The sequence below is a fragment of the Nelumbo lutea genome, chromosome 4, assembly GCF_056320005.1.
Source record: "Nelumbo lutea isolate HS-2025 chromosome 4, American lotus-T2T, whole genome shotgun sequence".
In the NCBI taxonomy this organism is placed as follows: domain Eukaryota; kingdom Viridiplantae; phylum Streptophyta; class Magnoliopsida; order Proteales; family Nelumbonaceae; genus Nelumbo; species Nelumbo lutea.
In genome coordinates, this window is record NC_142687.1 from 101,271,924 (window position 1) to 101,289,200 (window position 17,277).

The window sequence follows — 17,277 nt, forward strand, 5'->3', positions numbered from 1 at the left end:
TTATATGTTTGATTTCATTTTTAAATTCTCATTTGAATGTGCTTTACATATTATATTTATGTATTTTAATTTTGGTTAATAGGTTTTTCAAAACATTTATTTTAAAACTTAAGTTTATATTTTTATTATAATTATGTTTTTTAAAATTTTGATATATTTTTGAATTTTTAGCTTTTTTTTTTTTAAATTGTGCGCCTTGCCTCAAAAAGGCATGTGCCTCGCCTTGTGCCTTGTGCTTTTAAAACACTGTTGTGATGATTGGCATTGTACTCCTTTACTAATTCCATGAAAGTTACCGTTTCCCATCAAAGAAAAAAAATATAAAGCATCTGTTTCATTTTTTTGAAAATAAACAAAAAGAAATTTTATTGCTAAAGCGAAAAAAAACATTGCAACATAACTGGGTGTGTCGCCCCTCTAGATTACATCAATGAAAACCACAAAACAAAAAGAAAGCCCTTGCAGAAATAAAATACATCTCAGTACACCAATCAAGAATTCAGAGTAGACCAGAATTCAGCTCCTAAGTGTTTTTTCCGCAGTCCTTGAAACTCTGGAAGCAGTAGCACTCAGCCAATAACTGTTTGAACTGATAACAACTACCACCTCTTTCAATTATTTTTTCTCTGCTGTAGTCGAAGGCTGAAACATGCTCATTCCAAAGAGAAAGTGAAAAAACTCCACATGAAATGGCCAATCCTGCAAGAGTAGAACAAGTGGAAGACTGTCTCCTCATCCGAACAACAAAGGTAACAGAAGCTTGCCATGCAGAAACCTCTACTGTTCAGGTGGTCCGAAGTTAAAATGCTATCCAAGGACACTAACCAGGCGAAAGCTTCCACTCTGGGGGGGATAGGGTTCCCTCACACTCCTACTCGATCAGAAACCAGCTGTTCCCTTATCAGTGCCATGTAGAAAGATTTCACAGTGAATCTTCCATTTTTTGCACTCTTTCCACCACAGATTGTCCCTAGAAGAGAGAAATATTAGTTTGTTGCAGATTTTCTACCCATTTAATTTATATTAACAAATTGTTCTGTACATTGACCATTCTACCCCTTCTGCCAATATAAAAAATAAAAAACATAACCTCATTATAATTCAGCTTAATTAATAGGAAACTGCTTCTCAACAGGTTGGATTTGGATATACCCCTATTTGAATTTGTTTTAATCTGTTGGCAGCCCTCTATGATACCTAGATACCTGTACATGGGTGCTGTATTGTTTTGGATCAATTTTTTAGGTCAAATTCCATATCTGATACTGTTTTTAGCTGTGCCCTTGTTTTATCTGGATGATATAGACAGCCCTAGCATTGCCATATTATCTCTCAGCAATGCAAAAATAACTCTGACTTTGTTGTGGTAGACCATAACTTCTTATCATAGAGATAGTGCTGTTTGTTGACATAAATGAATAGTCACCTGCAAGTTTTTCAATATTTTTAGATGGTGTACATTATTGAGTAAAAATGGTTTCATAAAAATTTTTACTGTTTGTCTGCCATGACGGTACAGCAATGGTGTTTAGCAAATGTGGTGTTTTTTGTTTTATGGTTTGCAAATCTTTCAGTATGGTTGTTTATCAAAACGAAAAAAATTCTTCAAGTGTGGTTTATTATCCCTAGAATTGATAGTGAACTTTGGCCTTGAAGAATAAAAAACCAGTATTGAACTTTGTGATGATATGCAGGTTGAGATTAATATTCATAAGTTCTTCACTGGGTATTCAGAGGGGCGAAGCCATTATAATTTATGGCCTGAGATGCTCAAGCTGAAAGACTGGCCTCCATCTAATTTCTTCGATGAACGCTTACCACGTCATGGTGCTGAGTTTGTCAGTGCTCTGCCTTTTCAGCAATATACACATCCAAAGTACGGCATACTTAATCTTGCCGTAAAATTGCCAAAGGATGTTCTGAAACCGGACCTGGGACCAAAGACATATATTGCTTATGGAATTGCTGAAGAACTAGGCCGTGGGGACTCTGTCACCAAGCTTCACTGTGACATGTCTGATGCGGTATGTTTAACTTGATAAAAATTTTGTCAGCCTACTTGCTTGTGCATGTTCACGAAGTCACTGACAGGCAGTACATAGTTGTGGAAATTTGTTATTGGCATGGAGTATCTAGATTATGTGCCACTTCCATGGAATGCACAGAAGTATGGTTTAGCTATATTGTGTCTTTACCCAAGGACTCTTGTGCTAGAAATTGGTCCGCATGTAATGATATCATTTGATCTATTATGCTCTGATTCTAGGTATAAAAATGTAGATACAACGCGTATTATTGTAGTGATCCATTCAATTAATCTGTCAAGTGAATCTCGCCAGGTCATTATTTATGAAGTGGATTCTTCAATGTCATCTTTGTGGGTAGGTCGTGCAGGTTTGCATGACTACAGTATCCTAGTTAAAAATTTACTGGATGAAAATACATAGTCATCATTTAACTATTCATGTCCAGGTGAGCAGGTAATGCCTAGGTGTTTTTCACTTCCAGGGGGTGCCAATGATAAGAAAAATGTAATTCCAGTAAATCAATGCAACTTCCCAACATCTACTTATGCATAAACTGAGGGCTAACATTAGTGCTGCATGGACTCTCTTAAGGCTGTGTTTGGTTTGATATTAAATAAGAGAAACATAAAGTTGAGGGAAAGTTATTAAGGCTGCATTTGGTAAGAGTGCAAATGCAGAACTGAAGTGAAGCACTCTGGTTCAGCTTTGCTGGTGTTTGGTAATAATATGTTCTGTATTGAAAACAAAACTATTTTACTGTTTTTGCATTTGAAATGTAAGCAAAGTTTGCTTTCAAAACTCAAAGTTGGTCAATGTGAAATAGGTTGGTTCCAGCCTTGGGATTTGTAAATTTATGAATTCAAAATTGAACAGGGTTTGCATCCTTCTAGTCGAACAAATGTGCATTTCTATCAGTGCATACACTTTTTGTACTCTTACCATACACAGCCAAGGAATTGCTTTTCCTTGCTTTTCTGTTTCTCTCATTTTCTAACAAACCAATCATAGCCTAAATGGATTAAGTCTCTGTGTTGAATTCTTACACTTCACAGACTCTTGAGGAGCACTTTTATGTAATATTTTTCTTTTATTCCCTTATTTGACTTAAATGGACAATTATGGTACATTATAGCTGCAATTGTTCCTATAGAATGTGATTAACAAACCTAAACTACTAGACCTTTTCTATTTGTATAGGTTTCTATAATTCATAGTGTATCAAGTACTATAATTGTATGTATCCCCAGGTCCATTTTCTTTTAATTTTCCATGCATGCTTCTTTTTTTTTGTGGTAGAAGTAGAACCATGCCTGCTTCCCAGACACACACTGAATCTGATTCTCATGCCTGTGTTTATTCAACACTAAGACACTTAAAAGAATTATACACTATGGCACTTCATTATTTTTAGACAAACACCAATCACAGACTAACACACTTTAGATGTAGTACTTGTTTGGTTGTTCTACCTTTGTGGCTATTTTCACCCTAGCTCCATTTTCCATTTTGCCTTTTATCTTTTTCCTATGAAACCTTGATCCTCTTTGACCACATGTGGCTTTATCATTTATGATGTATTCATCCTTGGTAACTGCCATGGGTGCATTACCTGCCAGGGGAACCAGCTAGGTGGTGTTGCAGTAGCATATATTTAGCTTATATGTGTAATAAGTGCCTAAGAAAAACAAAAGGCAGAATTTAAAAGTCATATGATGTGGTGTTTTTGATCACCTATAGCTTTGTTGGTTTTCACCTTCTCAACCTGGGCAACAGACATAGGCACATTACCTTTTATGGGAATCAGGTGGGCGGTGGTGTATAATTCAGTGTTTTAAAGGGTGTGGGAGGTATATGACTGGAGGTGTGCCTCTAGGCAAGGCGCCCCCAAAATGCCCTGAGGTGTATGCTAGATACGTATGCCACATGCCTCATGCACGTTTTCATTATGAAGTGTGCCATCTCATGCACAGCTCATACAAAAAAGAGAGAAAAAGATAAAAAGAAAGAAAAAATAAAAGAAAGGAAAGGAAAAAAAAGGGAAGGGAAAGAAAAACAAAGAGAAGAAAAAAAAAAGAAAAGGGAATGGAAGGGAAGGAAAAAGAAGGGGAAGAAAGTTTGGGCCGGAGGTGGACCCCTGCTCCCCCTTGACTGGGGGGCTTTGCTTCGACAAGACCCCCCCGCCTCCTTCAGCTAGTACTATGCATATTCACTTCTTAATATAAAAGAGTTCTATTAAAGTAAAGAAAAAAGAGACCCTCCTTCCTCTTCTTTTTCCTCCCCCTCCTCCTTTCCCCTCATCTCCCTCCTCTTATGGAGGCTTACACCTCTTTCGTTCTGAGCTACAATGCCTCACGCCTCTAGATAGTGGAACACCTTGCATCATGCCTCCACATTTTGAAACATTGGTATAATCATTCTAATCATTGTTTGACTATGGTTTTAACAAGGCAACACTTTGACAAATTCAAATGTGCTATAGTTCATTGGAGGAAACTACTTTATCATTAGATAAATTGATGTGAAAATGTATTGTTTATTTATTATTACTAGTTTCTGCACTATTATTTTATTGACATATTAGTTTCTTTTCTTGATTCATATGCAAACCAATTGGAATCTGATTCGTTTTGCAACAGGTTGAGTTTCTAATTCATTTCAACTTTATGGTCCTGTCTTGTTTTAAATTGTTGTGGTTATGGGCATCTACTGTCTTGTTGTAATATTTTCTCAGCTTAAATTTATAAATAGCCTCTAAATTTCTCAAGGAAAAAATAGTATATAAAAGATTTGTGCGAATGTATTAAATATTGGTTGTTTAGGTTATGAGCATTCATTTGCTAGCTGGGAAAGAAAAATTCTCTTTGTTCTTAATCTGCTACTCCATTGCACAGGTGAATGTTTTGACACATACTGCAGAAGTGGTTCTGACCCCTCGGCAACATGGTAGAATAGAAATGTTGAAAAAGAAGCACAGGGCCCAGGACCAGAAAGAACTAGCTGAAGTTGTGAGGATTGAGGAAAACAAAGAGAAATCTACTTCTGAGACAGCTGGCATTGAACAGTGCAGTGATGCACTTGATGAACAAAGAAGTTGTATTGGTGTTGATATGAAACACATTGTCAACATGAATGAAGTTCCAAAAGAAGATCAAAAGGCTGAAAATTTTGGTGTCATGGGTGCAAGATCCCCCAATTTTGGTGCTATAATTGATGAAAATTCTGATTTAACTGATCAGCATGACTTAGAAAATGAGGGTACTAGGTTAAGTGACAAGCAGTTTTGTGAGGGAAAAAAGCAGGAATCGAGGAGTCTCACACTCTCTCAGGGTTCCATGGTGGAAGCTACCATTTCCTATATTCTTCCAGAAGATGATAAACCCTATGATAGCAGCGTGGCTGTGGAGGAAAATAATATGCATGGGCTAGATGATGATGTAGCAGAAGATACTAAAAATGTGAAGACAAGAAAATGTTTTGGCGGTAGAAAGAGGAAATCTAGGAAATTTCGTGCAGGTTTTGGCAACAAGTCAAAAAACTTGGGCATTGAGGTTCGTTCTAGAGAACAGTCAAGTAGGGAGGATGCTGGTGATAATCAAGGACAAGATGAGGACAGGACACAGTTAGAGGGCAGTATGGTTTCATCTGATGCCGAAGTTTTAGCTAATGAAACACTTCCAGTTGATAAGTTGGAAGGAGAAAAGAACTCACCAAGGTTCACTGTGGAGGATGATGATGGAAGACATGACACATTTTCTGCAAACAAGTTGGAGGTGCTAAAATATGCCGAAGGTGGTGCTCTTTGGGACATTTTCCGGAGACAAGATGTTCCTAAGCTGGAGAAATATCTTAAGAAGCACTGCAGGGAATTCAGACACATACATTGTAATCAAGTAGAGAAGGTGAAACCATTAGAGATTTAAGCTGTGTTTATGTGTTATTCAAGATTATAGTTAACTCCTCATGCATTTTTATTCTTTAGTCTATAAGAAATGGTGATATCTGTCTCTCAAAAATTTCTCTTTTGTTGTCCTAGGTTAAGGTAAAATTGCATCGGTTAAGACCTTAAAGCCAATCTGGTGCACTAGTTCTGGCTTTTATAGAAGACCTTCATAATGTATTGATTCCTATGCTTGTCTGATCTATGGCTTGATATTATGTCTAAAGTAGTGGTTGTGTATATAGCCATGTGTATATGCTACCCATAGAATGATACAATTTAAAATGGGTCTTGTTTCCCTGTTGGGCACTTCAATTTCTTATGTAAATTTCATGTCCAGCAACTTGTCTCTGGCTATGCATTTGATCATTGCTGGTTCTCCATATGTAATTACTTTCTTTATGGTTGACATCATCTAATTTATCATTTTATTGCAACTTATCTGTGCTAATTTGAGCCCAACCTTGTTTTCCCCTTTGGTGTAGGTTGTTCACCCCATTCATGACCAGAGTTTCTACTTGACTTCAGAACATAAAAGGAAACTCAAGGAGGAATTTGGTAAGTTTGTACTAGATGGTTGTTTAGATACTTTTGATTAACTTCTCCTTGTTCATTATTTATATTGTTGGTGTTTCTCATAGGTATTGAACCGTGGACATTTGTGCAAAAACTTGGAGAGGCAGTTTTTATTCCAGCTGGATGTCCTCATCAAGTTAGGAATCTCAAGGTATGCTAATTACCTGGTGTAAATTTATTTTCTTCCTTCCGAGGATATGGTCATTGTTTTGGTAATTAGAGAAAACAAGTAAATTACAATAAAAGTAGGGTAGAAAGCTGAGTGACAAGAAATCACTCAAGCATACAAAAGTAAAAGAAGACCCCCATCTATCCATCTATATATTTTTTTTGATCAATAACAGAAACTTTTATTAAGAAGAAAAGATAGAAAATACAACAGGCAGGGAGGGGTAAAATCTCTTAACCCCCATCTATAATCCCCAAAGACCCCCATATTATCAACTCAAACAATCCCAAAACGAGATTCAACAATATTTTAGCTTTATAGACTTCTTCTACAAACCAGAGCTCCATCCACAACTCTTGACAGGATTCCAATATTGGATAAATTCCTCTCATAACAGCCAAGATAGAAAGAATGAAGCCTAATCCAATAATTGTACTAGATGTCCTTTTTACCCTTACCTCCTACCTTTTCCTCTTAACACTTTGTGCATAACCTCTTGGTACCTTGGATGATTAGACTATCCCTTCATATGCACTGGTTGCTTTCTTCTTAACTCTGCCTCTCATTGTCTTCGGAATACTCCAATCAATCTCATAATTCCCATCTTGAAATATTTCCATCATAGTGACCTCTGGCCCTCTATTTGCTAATGTTGTTTATTCATTCATCTTAATAAACGATATTTTTAGAAGATAAATAAAATTATAAATTATTCTTTGTAGGGATTAAAAGTTTAAGACCCTAACACGAACTTGTCTGAGCTTTCCTCAAGGGTCTTGGTACAAAGGCGGCTCATAGAATTAAAGAATTAAAGAAATTAATGTTTGACCATAGTTTTCAAGGTGCCAAGGCGAGACTAGGTGACAGGGGGGCGCCTTGGCGTTGCCTAGGTGAAGGATTTTTTTTTTAAGTAAAAATCACATATCCTAGGGGTAGTTCCCTAGGTTCCATAACCATCTTTCTTTAATAACTATCCATATTTTTCATAAGAAAATTGTAAACTTCATGTTTAAGCCTAGGAAAAAAATTAAGGCTTCTCCTCTCTAAATAACATTTTGTCCTTGTGTTGCACCCCAACTTGAAAAAAAATTATAAAAAAAAAAGCCTAGAAAGTCAACATATTTCTGAGGAGAAAAAGAAGAAAGGAAAGAAAGTTCAAAAAAGATACTGATAAAAAAAATAAAAAAATATAGAGGCTGAACCCCTTATTTTTGTTATAGGAAAAGAAGATTTTAAGTTCTTCCCTTATAGGAAAAGAAGATTTTAAGTTCTTCCCTTATAGGAAAAGAAGAAGAATAAAAAAAAATTAGTTTATTAGTTTATAATTATAGTCTAAAAAAATAACAATATAAAACATATTCAAAGTGAAATACTTTTTCTGTTTTTGGATGAGGTGAATCTCTCACACCATTCCCTGGGTTGCTTGTATTGCTGTATATATTGGTTTTCTAATAAAATTACATTTACTTATAAAAAAAGATAACTAAACATAAGTTGGTGGCTAGGAAAGCCCTGGTGATTCTTGTGAAATTGGAAATGCGAAAGTGATCCGTCTTATAAATAGGAAGACGAGGAGACAATGGATTGGAAACATGATAAGGTGTAGCAGCAACCATTAGAAACATTGATCATAGCTGGCTAAGAAGCCTGCCTTTTGATTTGTCACACTTGTGCAGCTAGGTGGGTGCCTTGGTATTTGGTTGGTGCCATATTAACTTATATTGTGGTGTCTTATGTAGTTGATACTTTTACAACCATGAGTTTAACATTTTTTGAGTAGCAGAAGATGTTGTTGGAATGGGTGTGGGACAAGGTTGTGCAAATTCTGGAAAGAGTTTGAGTGCAAAAGTTTAGTGTGGAAAAAATACAAAACCAAGTCTCTAAAAGATAATGATGAGACTGAAGATGAAGTTGCAGAGAGTGATGTTTCAGAGGCACTGACGCCTCTGAGGCATATGCCTCTTGCGCTTTTTTCATGAGGCGTGCTAGAGGTGTACGCCTCATGCACATCTTTATCAAAAGACAAAAAAAAGAAAAGAAAAACAGAGGAAATGAAAGGAAAGGAAAAGAAAGGGAAGGGAAGTAAAGATAAGGGGAAAGAAGTGGTTTGCCCCCTGCCCCTTTGGCTGGGGGGCTTCGCCACCCAGACCCCCCCTTTCAACTAATTTTATGCATCTTTATTCTTCTTAGTATAAAAGATTTTAATTAAAAATAAAGAAAAAATGTGATCCCTTCTTACTCTTCATCCTCCTCCTAAATCCCCTCCTCTTAAGGAGGCTTACGCCTCCGCGTTTTAAAACATTGGTGGTGATTATTGTAGTGGAAGTAATTAAAATCTTGGGATTGTGTTTTGATGGTGGGGAGGAATTTGCAAGAAACTTTCAAGAATCTAGAAGAAAATTTTCCTTTGAAGTATGGGGAGAAGGTGGATCCAGACACTAATTTGGTTAACTCTTTTCCAAATCTTTATGGTATTCAGTGTAGTTTGTTCTAGTGATTTAAAAGGCATGCCTAGGCGCACATGCAAGGTGCATTTTAAGGTATGTGCCTTGCCTAGGCCCCGGACACAATACATTCGAAGGGCATGTGCCTAGTGTGCCTTGCATTTCATCCCATGCATGCATCTTTTTTGATTTTTGTGTGTTTTGTTCTTTTTTCAACCTAGCAGCTTGGTCAGGGGTTCCCCCTCGACTAACCCCTTTAGGCAAGCCCAAGCAAATTCATGATAGGTTTTTAAATTCTTAACTCCTACAGGAAAAACATTTTATAATTGTAATTGCCTTCTAAGAACCCCCGATTTGGTAATGTTGTTCATTCATTCATCCTAATAAAATATCTTCTTAAAAGGCAAAGATGGCTAGTAGAATCAGGAATGAAAGATGTTTAACGTCATATTAGTTATTTGAAATAATGCAATTGCGAAAGAAATAAAGAAATTGAAATTTTGGCATGCTTGAATATGTTTTATATGTTTGGTTTTATCTTTAAATTTTCATCTGAATATGGTTTACATGTTATGTTTATGTATTTGAGTTTTAGATAATAAGTTTTTTTAAATCACTTATTTTAAAATTAAAATTAAAATTTGTAATTAATATTTTGTTTAAGTTTTTTGAAAAAAAATGCATTTTGTGCCTTGCTTCGAAAAGCTGCAAACCTTGCCTTGCGCCTTGCACCTAAGATGCAAATTGCCCTTTGCACTTTTAAAATATTGGTTTGTTCCCAATTATTCCACAATGGAATGTTAATGTCTTAGGGAGGAGCTGAAGTTGCTTACTAGACCTAGATGGAGTCAATGATTATCACAACATTTAGAAGGATGTGGAGAATATTTTTCAAAGGTGGTTAAACATTTCAGAAACAGGAACAATCATTTCCTTGTCCAAGTTTCTGAAGAAAGTTAAGAAAGCCAATAAGAGCAATCATGAAACTTGGTTTTGAAGTTGTAGATGCTTGTCTTTCGTATATGTTTTTAAGTGTCTTTATTTTATGTTATTTATTTTGAGTCTTTGTAGTTTGATGGTTTTTCTTGATAGGTTGTTGTGAATGCTTAAGCGTTGTTTTATTGGTGTGGGTTAGGTTTGTTGAATCTAAAATTTTGTCTTTTTCTTTTTTTCCTTTGGGTGACTGCTGGTCACCTTCCTTCTCTCTTGAATCTTTTGTTTTTAATATATATTCTTTTGTTTTTTACCCAAAAAAGTTGGTCTTATTTTGTGGTTGTTGTGAGGTTTTACTTTTATTTTTTAGGCCCCATATGCTATGCTTTTTCATGGGAGATGGGCTCCTTTTTTGTTGTTTAATGGCTTTCTTATAATGTTGATTTGCATGGGTGATTCCTTTGTTGTGCTTTCCTTCTTTTCCATCTGTTTTCCTCTTCTAGCTAAATGCCCATATGTTTCTTGTTTGGCTCGTCTTTAGTGAAAAATTATTTTAGATTAAAATATACACATAATTACTAATACTAGAGGATAATAATGAAATGTTGAAATAAGTTATTCAAAGGAAAAATGTTGAAAATTCAGAGTGCAAACAAGAAATGTGTATCAAACTCTCACTTCCATATCATGTGGTGAAAAGAAATCTATATATTCTGTACAGTATGCAAATTGTTCTTGAATGTCTTTATTTTATTTTTATCTCAACTTCTTATCATGAGCTTTTTTTTTTTATTTTTTTATGCCATTCTAGTCATGTATAAAGGTTGCTCTGGACTTTGTTTCACCTGAAAATGTCCATGAATGCATCCGTTTGACGGAGGAGTTCCGTACACTTCCTCAGAATCACAGGGCAAAAGAAGACAAGCTTGAGGTAATGCATCCTATGTTTTCCAATATTCTACGTACAATTTGTCCTTCAATGTTTTTATTCTTGACTTCTTATGTATGCAGTGTAATGCATTTCTTTAAAATGATTACTTTATAAGTTTTGACTTATTGGCATGATATTATCGAAAATTGCAGAATATGGTAATATGCTTTTCTTTTCAAGGTGCCTAGGCAAGGTTAAGGGCTCCTAGGCGCTTGGGTGACACCTAGGCAATGGAATTTATAAATATAAAGTTCATAGATTTTTACATTTTCTAACCTCTTTCATAAGTTATGTATGCTAACCAGCAATTCATTGCACTAATTACTATAAAAAATCTTTTCAATTAGTGTAAGTTTAAACTAAGATTTCAATTAAAGAAATAAGCAATTAAGCAACTGGTACTAATACTAGCTAAGGCCAACTAGCAAGTCTATCATGGCAACTACGCTAAAAAACATAATTTAATTTCATCAATTCATACCTTTTGGATAGTTGTCGAGTGTTGACCTTGAGTATCATTTTCATATAACTTTGCCTTTAATAAGAAAATATTAAAAGATCTCTAATAATTCAACTTTGGCCTTACAAAATGGAAGGAACACTACTACAAAGCATAGTTGTCAAGGCGACGGCTGGGTGGGTGCCTAGGCGACAAGGCGCCCTTTGAGGCTCGCCTCGCCTAGTCGCCAAGCAGTTTTGTACTTATTATAAAATGGTTTTTTATTCTTTATTTTTTGACATTATAATAATAAAATAGACTTTACTAAACTAAAATTTTCATTTTGTGTGTTTATTATACTAATTTCTTTTTATTATTTTTCTTATTTGTTAGGGTTTAATCAATACAAACATTGCTTAATGCTGTATTCAACCCTCAAAGACTTCAAAACCTGAACCGATAAGTAAGGAAGAACTTAGAATTTTGTCTAATCAACACATTTTCTTCTTCTTCCTGTACTACTACTACTACTACTTTTTTCTAATCAACACATTTTCTTCTTCTTCTTCTTCCCCTATATTTTTAATTTGTTCCTTCTTTTTCTTCTCATGAATATGTTGCTTTTCTATGCTTCAACATGAACTCTGTACTTTTCTGATGAAAATTATGAATAATTATTAAGGAAATATGGTGATGGTACCTATGGAACTATCCTAAGATCTATGTTTTCTACATAAAAAAATCCATCGCCTAGGTGACACCTAGGCGCCCTCTTGTCGCCTAGGCTCCCATGGTGCCTTGAAAACTATGCTACAGAGGATAAAAATTTTAATGAGAATTCAATTTCAATCCTTTAGGCTGTGTTTGGTTTGAAGGAAAAAGTAGGGAAAGGAAGGGAAATGCAGGGAAACTTTACAAACCTTGTATAGGTTTCCTTACATTTCCCTTCCTTTCCCTACTTTTTCCTTCAAACCAAACATAGCCTTAATGGTTCAAGCACATGCCTTGGTTGATATTTGATAGTTTATGTATGAACCATGAACCAATAAGATTGTACCCATAACGAGAGAAAATGAAAAATTAGTTATAGAAATGACGATACTAACTCATTTATTTATCTAAATTTAGAAGCGTATTATGAAAAAGATGTAAATGATCTTTTTTGTGGGGTTTGGACACCTGTGTCCTCTTTGTTTCCGTCACAACTTCTGGTTGTACTGTTTCTGTAAGGAGATGGAGATGGAGAAAGGAAGTGAAAACAAGGACTTCTAATCAGTGGGGAGATGGAGAAAGGAAGTTTCCATTGAATTGAAGCTGTTTAAGTTTGAGGAAGTGAAAACAAGGAGTCTGTTCTTGCTGAAGATTAGAGAGGAGAAGAGAGCTTCTGTGTACTTATGGAAGGATGTAGTAGCTTGGCTGAAAGGTTTTCTGGATGTAGCCTTAGTCTTGAGGAAGCCCTAGAACCGGAAAAATGTGTTGAAGTTGAATGGTAAGGTATTTGAAGCAGGACTACGTTCCAATAGGAAAGGGCATCATAGTCACAGAATGGTTTGGTTTGGGCAGAAAACAGATGATATGTATTCCCATTGGGAAACAGAGTATGGGTTGGATCATGTTCGTGGAAGAGTTGCGGGAGTTCCTAAGGGGAAACGAAGTAGAAGGAAGTGGCTGTCAAAGCTTTAAGGAATGGCGTAAAAAATTTGTGGATTATGCAAGCAAAAAATTATCCATGTGGAGGTATGTAGCTAAGGAACTAAAACGAAAGTTGAAATTTGAGATCCATTCATTCTTTGGCCTTTCCAAGAAGATAACGCTTTGTTAGAGGTAGGTAATCTTTTGGAAGAAATTCATTCACTCCCCATTCAAACATCTGAAGGAGTAATGGTGATTAGCCAGTGGAGTCCAAGTACAAATCGCATAGATCACATAGAAATTTTCCGCTTAAAAGTTGTAGGGCTACCTTTCCATTTATGGTCCCCTGAAATTTTCAAGCAAATTGCAGTCCTGTGCGGAGGAGTTTTGGAAGAGCTGTATACTTCGAACCTCAGTGCGACCTTGATGAGTCAGAGGGATTAATGTGGAAGAACAATGGCGCTTAAAATAGGCGAAACACAAACCGCGATTTGGTTTGTTGTCGTCAGTGGAGAGACTATGGAGAAACCTGCGGGAGGTAGAATACAATGACGTAGCAAGGGTCAAAGAAGGGGATGGAGTGAAGGAGAAGCTTGACTGCCCTTGCAAAGGAAGGGAAACTGAAGGGTCAACTTATTTGAAGGATGTCAGCCAGAGTACTAAAGATGTTTGAGAATCTCGATCGACCGTTAATGAAATGTGTGGTCAGTAAGAAGTGTTATGCTGACGTCTTCAGAAACTTTGCCAACAGCTGCCACTAATATCTTCAAACTCCAGCATCTGTCTTCAAAACATCTCTTGTTCCTTTCCTTCCATACGCACCAGCAAACCACAAAAGGAATGCAGGACCAATGCAGCTTAGCCTTTTTACCACCTCTGAATTTTGGATACAAAGAAAAAAACTGAGCAGGGGAACCAGGTTGGATATATCTCACCCTAAATAATGCAGAAAACCATTAACAGTTGATATCAGATTTGTCCCCATCTAGATTCCAGTATGCTGATTTGATTTCTTCTTCTGAAAAAGGTCTCTCAAGGGAAGATGTGCATGGTACGAGAGGGTGAGAGTGTGAAGCAAAGAGAAGGTTGCTGAGAGGGTGAGAGGGTGAGAAGGGTGAGAGGGAGAGGAACTGTGTTTTCATCTGGTGCCATTGTCTGAGATGGTGAGAGGGTGAGAGGGTGAAGCAAAGAGAAGGTTGCTGAGAGGGTGAGAGGGGGAGAGGTGGAGGAGCTGAGATGGGAGAATTTGTGGAGGTAGGCCGTTGGAAAAAAGTTTTGAAGATTGAATCTAAGGAACTCCTATTTGAGGAACAGAGGTTAAATGGTCAGCTGAGCTTGAAGATCAGGGAAGCAAAGAGAGGGATGGTGCTGTTAGAAGGACTGGGGGTAATTGAAGGGCTCAAGGAGTTTGTGGAAGGTGCAAGTAACAAAGGCATGCAAAATAGATGGAAAGAGCTTTTCTCAGAATCTGGAAGAAGGGTTGTTGTAGAGTGTAAGAGAAACCTTAAAGGTTATTTTATCTCCTTGACAGAATTTTTTGGCAAAGGTAGAAGGCAGATGATCTGCTTTCCAGAAGGAAGGAAGAGTCAGGGCTGGAAGGCAGTTCTTGACGCCTTATGTGAACTGCTGAAACGCATGAGTGTTAAAAGAGAAGCAATAGTAAAAAGGAAGATAAGCAGGTCTAGTAGTGTGGTGAACAAGACTAAGCAAGAGACTCCTTTAGTGTTAGCTGGGGCAGGTAATTACAGAATGGGAGTAGACATACAGAGAGGGGATTGGGAAAGTAAATTGATTGTTGAAGCTTCAGCTCCCATTCTTGACTGGAGGAAAGTTGCAGATCTGTTAACAGCAAGGTTAAAGTTGAAGAGCACATTTATTTTAACATCCTTTGAGAAGAACAAGGCTTTGCTGGATTTGCTTGAGAACAGAGTAGAAGTTGAGGCTTTAAACATCCAAGCTAAGCTTGGAAATTTCATAGTATCAAGATGGTGTCTGGGATCAAACTCCAAAGATTTCTTTGTTGAAGATGGAGTGGTGGTGTGTCTGTTAGGTCTTCCCTTTCATTTGTGGAAGCAAGAAACTGCTGAAGCCATTGCTTTGATGTGTGGAGGATCACTAGGAGGGCCTTTTGGGGAGACCTGCGTTCAGCTTCCATTTTATTGAATGGAGTAAAACTTGAGGAGATACCTCGGAAGATAGAGGTGCTAGTCGAAAGGTAGTGCTACTCAGTGTGGCTGGCTTCATCCACTGATTCGATGCTCTGGAAAGAGGCTCGTATGGAGGGAGATGTGAAGGTTGAAGAAGAAGAGTTGCGTGGTAAGAAAAGCACTTTCACTAAAATGGAAAAACGTTTGATGGAGAAACAAAAGGGTAGTAGGCAGGGGGTGGGTTTTTCGCGTGTGGAAGAAGTGAGTAGTCTGGAGGGTGGTAGGTCCTTTGCACAGGTTGTAATTGGCGCCAAGACTGTTCTGAACAGGGAAAAGGGGTTGGGCCAAGGAAGATTTGAACTTAAACTTGTTAGAACCAAACCGGGATCGGGGTTGGACGCGCATAACCTTCTTAAAGGTCATGTGAGCTCGCATGTGCTTACAAATGGGCCAAAGCAAAAGCCCATGTGGGCTGCTAATGGTATTCTTAAAGGCCCAAACAGGCCGGCGGGCCTGACTCAGATTGTTTATAAGGTGCATGAGCCACTAAAGAAACACGTTACTGGGTTTCGACTATGATAGACATCGGTTTCGGTCTATCATCGTCCCTAGCCGCGAGCCAAAAGGGGGAATGCGCGCTGCGTCGGAAACCAGGAAAGAAGGGGGCGTTACAGTGGGTCTCCCGACACAGCTTGAAGGAGCTTAACCCTGTGCGAGGCTTCTCAGAGAGGCCGGAGATAAGTTTCACTAGGGGAAGAACTGAAGAGAAGAAATAGAAGTTTGAAGGGTGGGTGCAGTGCGGTGAAGACGATGGTGAACTGGAGGACCTATCTGTTGATGGCTCTAGCGTGGGCAGTGTAAACGATGAAGGCATCTGTGCTGGAGGTGATATGGAAGGGTGAAATATTGCAATATTTTTCCAGGGTGAAGACTGCAATTGGATTATCTCATTCCCAATACCATAGAGTGCGCAAGGTTTATCAGAAGGGGAAAACCGGGAGAATCGAAAGCAGAGTAGGAATATGCTATCTAGGGGTGACCTGGGGGTAGAATGGAAAGATCACTAAGTTGACCAAAGGACAGAAGTACTTCCCAACCAACTCAGGAAGATAATTGTTTACCAACCTTTGGAACAAGAGAACGAGGTCGGGAGCAGTCCTATTCTAGCTTGTCCTTCAGTCCTAGGTAACCATGTGATTTCGGTTTGTGCTACTAATGTGTCTCCTCTGTCTTTGGTTCCAGATTCCGTTCCTGTACCATGTCTTGTAGCCCATGAATGTGCCGCCGAGCTTGTAGGCGGGCTCTCTGAGGAGGGGGAGAGGGGAAGGAAGGATTGTGGGAAGGTGCGGGAAGAAAGGTATAGAAGTGGACACATCATTGAAAGAGTGTTTAAGGATGTGGAAGGGCAGCTGATATGGAGGAGGGAAGGGGAGGAAGGAAGAGAGGAGGGATAGGAATGCGGGTAGAGATGGAGAGGTTTACGGGGAGAAAGCAAGGAAGGAGGGAGGTAACAGTAAGGGGAGGAAGGTTGGAGAGGAAAGAACTGAGGTGGGAATAGAGGAGAGGAAGGAAAGGCAAGTAGGGGTGGTGGAATCGGTGAGAGAAGACACGATAGCAGAATTTGTAGGGAAGTTGGGTTGTAGGCTGGAGGATTTGAACGAGTTGAAAGAAAGTTTACAGAAGAGGAAGATGCCGATCATTACAAAGAAGAGGAGGTTGAGTGAAGTAGAGAGACTAAAGAGAGATGTAGAAGGAGACAAGAAGCTCGAGGTAAAAGGAGATAGAAGGAAAGGGGGAAAGTAGCGGGTAGGTGGCAAGGGGTTTGTAAAACGAAGTGGAATGAAGATTCTTAGTTGGAATGTGAGGGGAATTGGGAGTGCGAAGAAGAGAGCAACAATAAAAGAGGTAATAAGACGGTATGACCTAGACATTGTGCTGTTGCAAGAGCCTAAGAGAATGGTGTTTAGTGACAAATGGGCAAGGAGTGTATGGAAAGCCAGGGGGATTAGCTGGGTGGCGGCTCCACCGTGGGGTGCTTCCGG

At 38.0% G+C, this 17,277-nt stretch overlaps 1 protein-coding gene across 5 annotated transcripts in view; it reads left to right on the forward strand.

The window, feature by feature from the left end:
* LOC148862222 (lysine-specific demethylase JMJ29-like) overlaps window positions 1-17,277 on the forward strand; it is a 66,118-nt gene that overhangs the window by 17,250 nt on the left and 31,591 nt on the right. For all 5 annotated transcript variants that reach the window (XR_016113448.1, XM_088986823.1, XM_088986825.1 and 2 more), the window contains 5 exons: window positions 1,695-2,024; window positions 4,919-5,926; window positions 6,450-6,522; window positions 6,606-6,691; window positions 10,898-11,017. Coding sequence is in view for 4 of the 5 variants with exons in the window: in XM_088986823.1 (XP_088842949.1) it covers window positions 1,695-2,024; window positions 4,919-5,926; window positions 6,450-6,522; window positions 6,606-6,691; window positions 10,898-11,017 (1,617 nt within the window). In the remaining variant the exon portion in view is untranslated. The remainder of the gene's footprint in view (window positions 1-1,694; window positions 2,025-4,918; window positions 5,927-6,449; window positions 6,523-6,605; window positions 6,692-10,897; window positions 11,018-17,277) is intronic.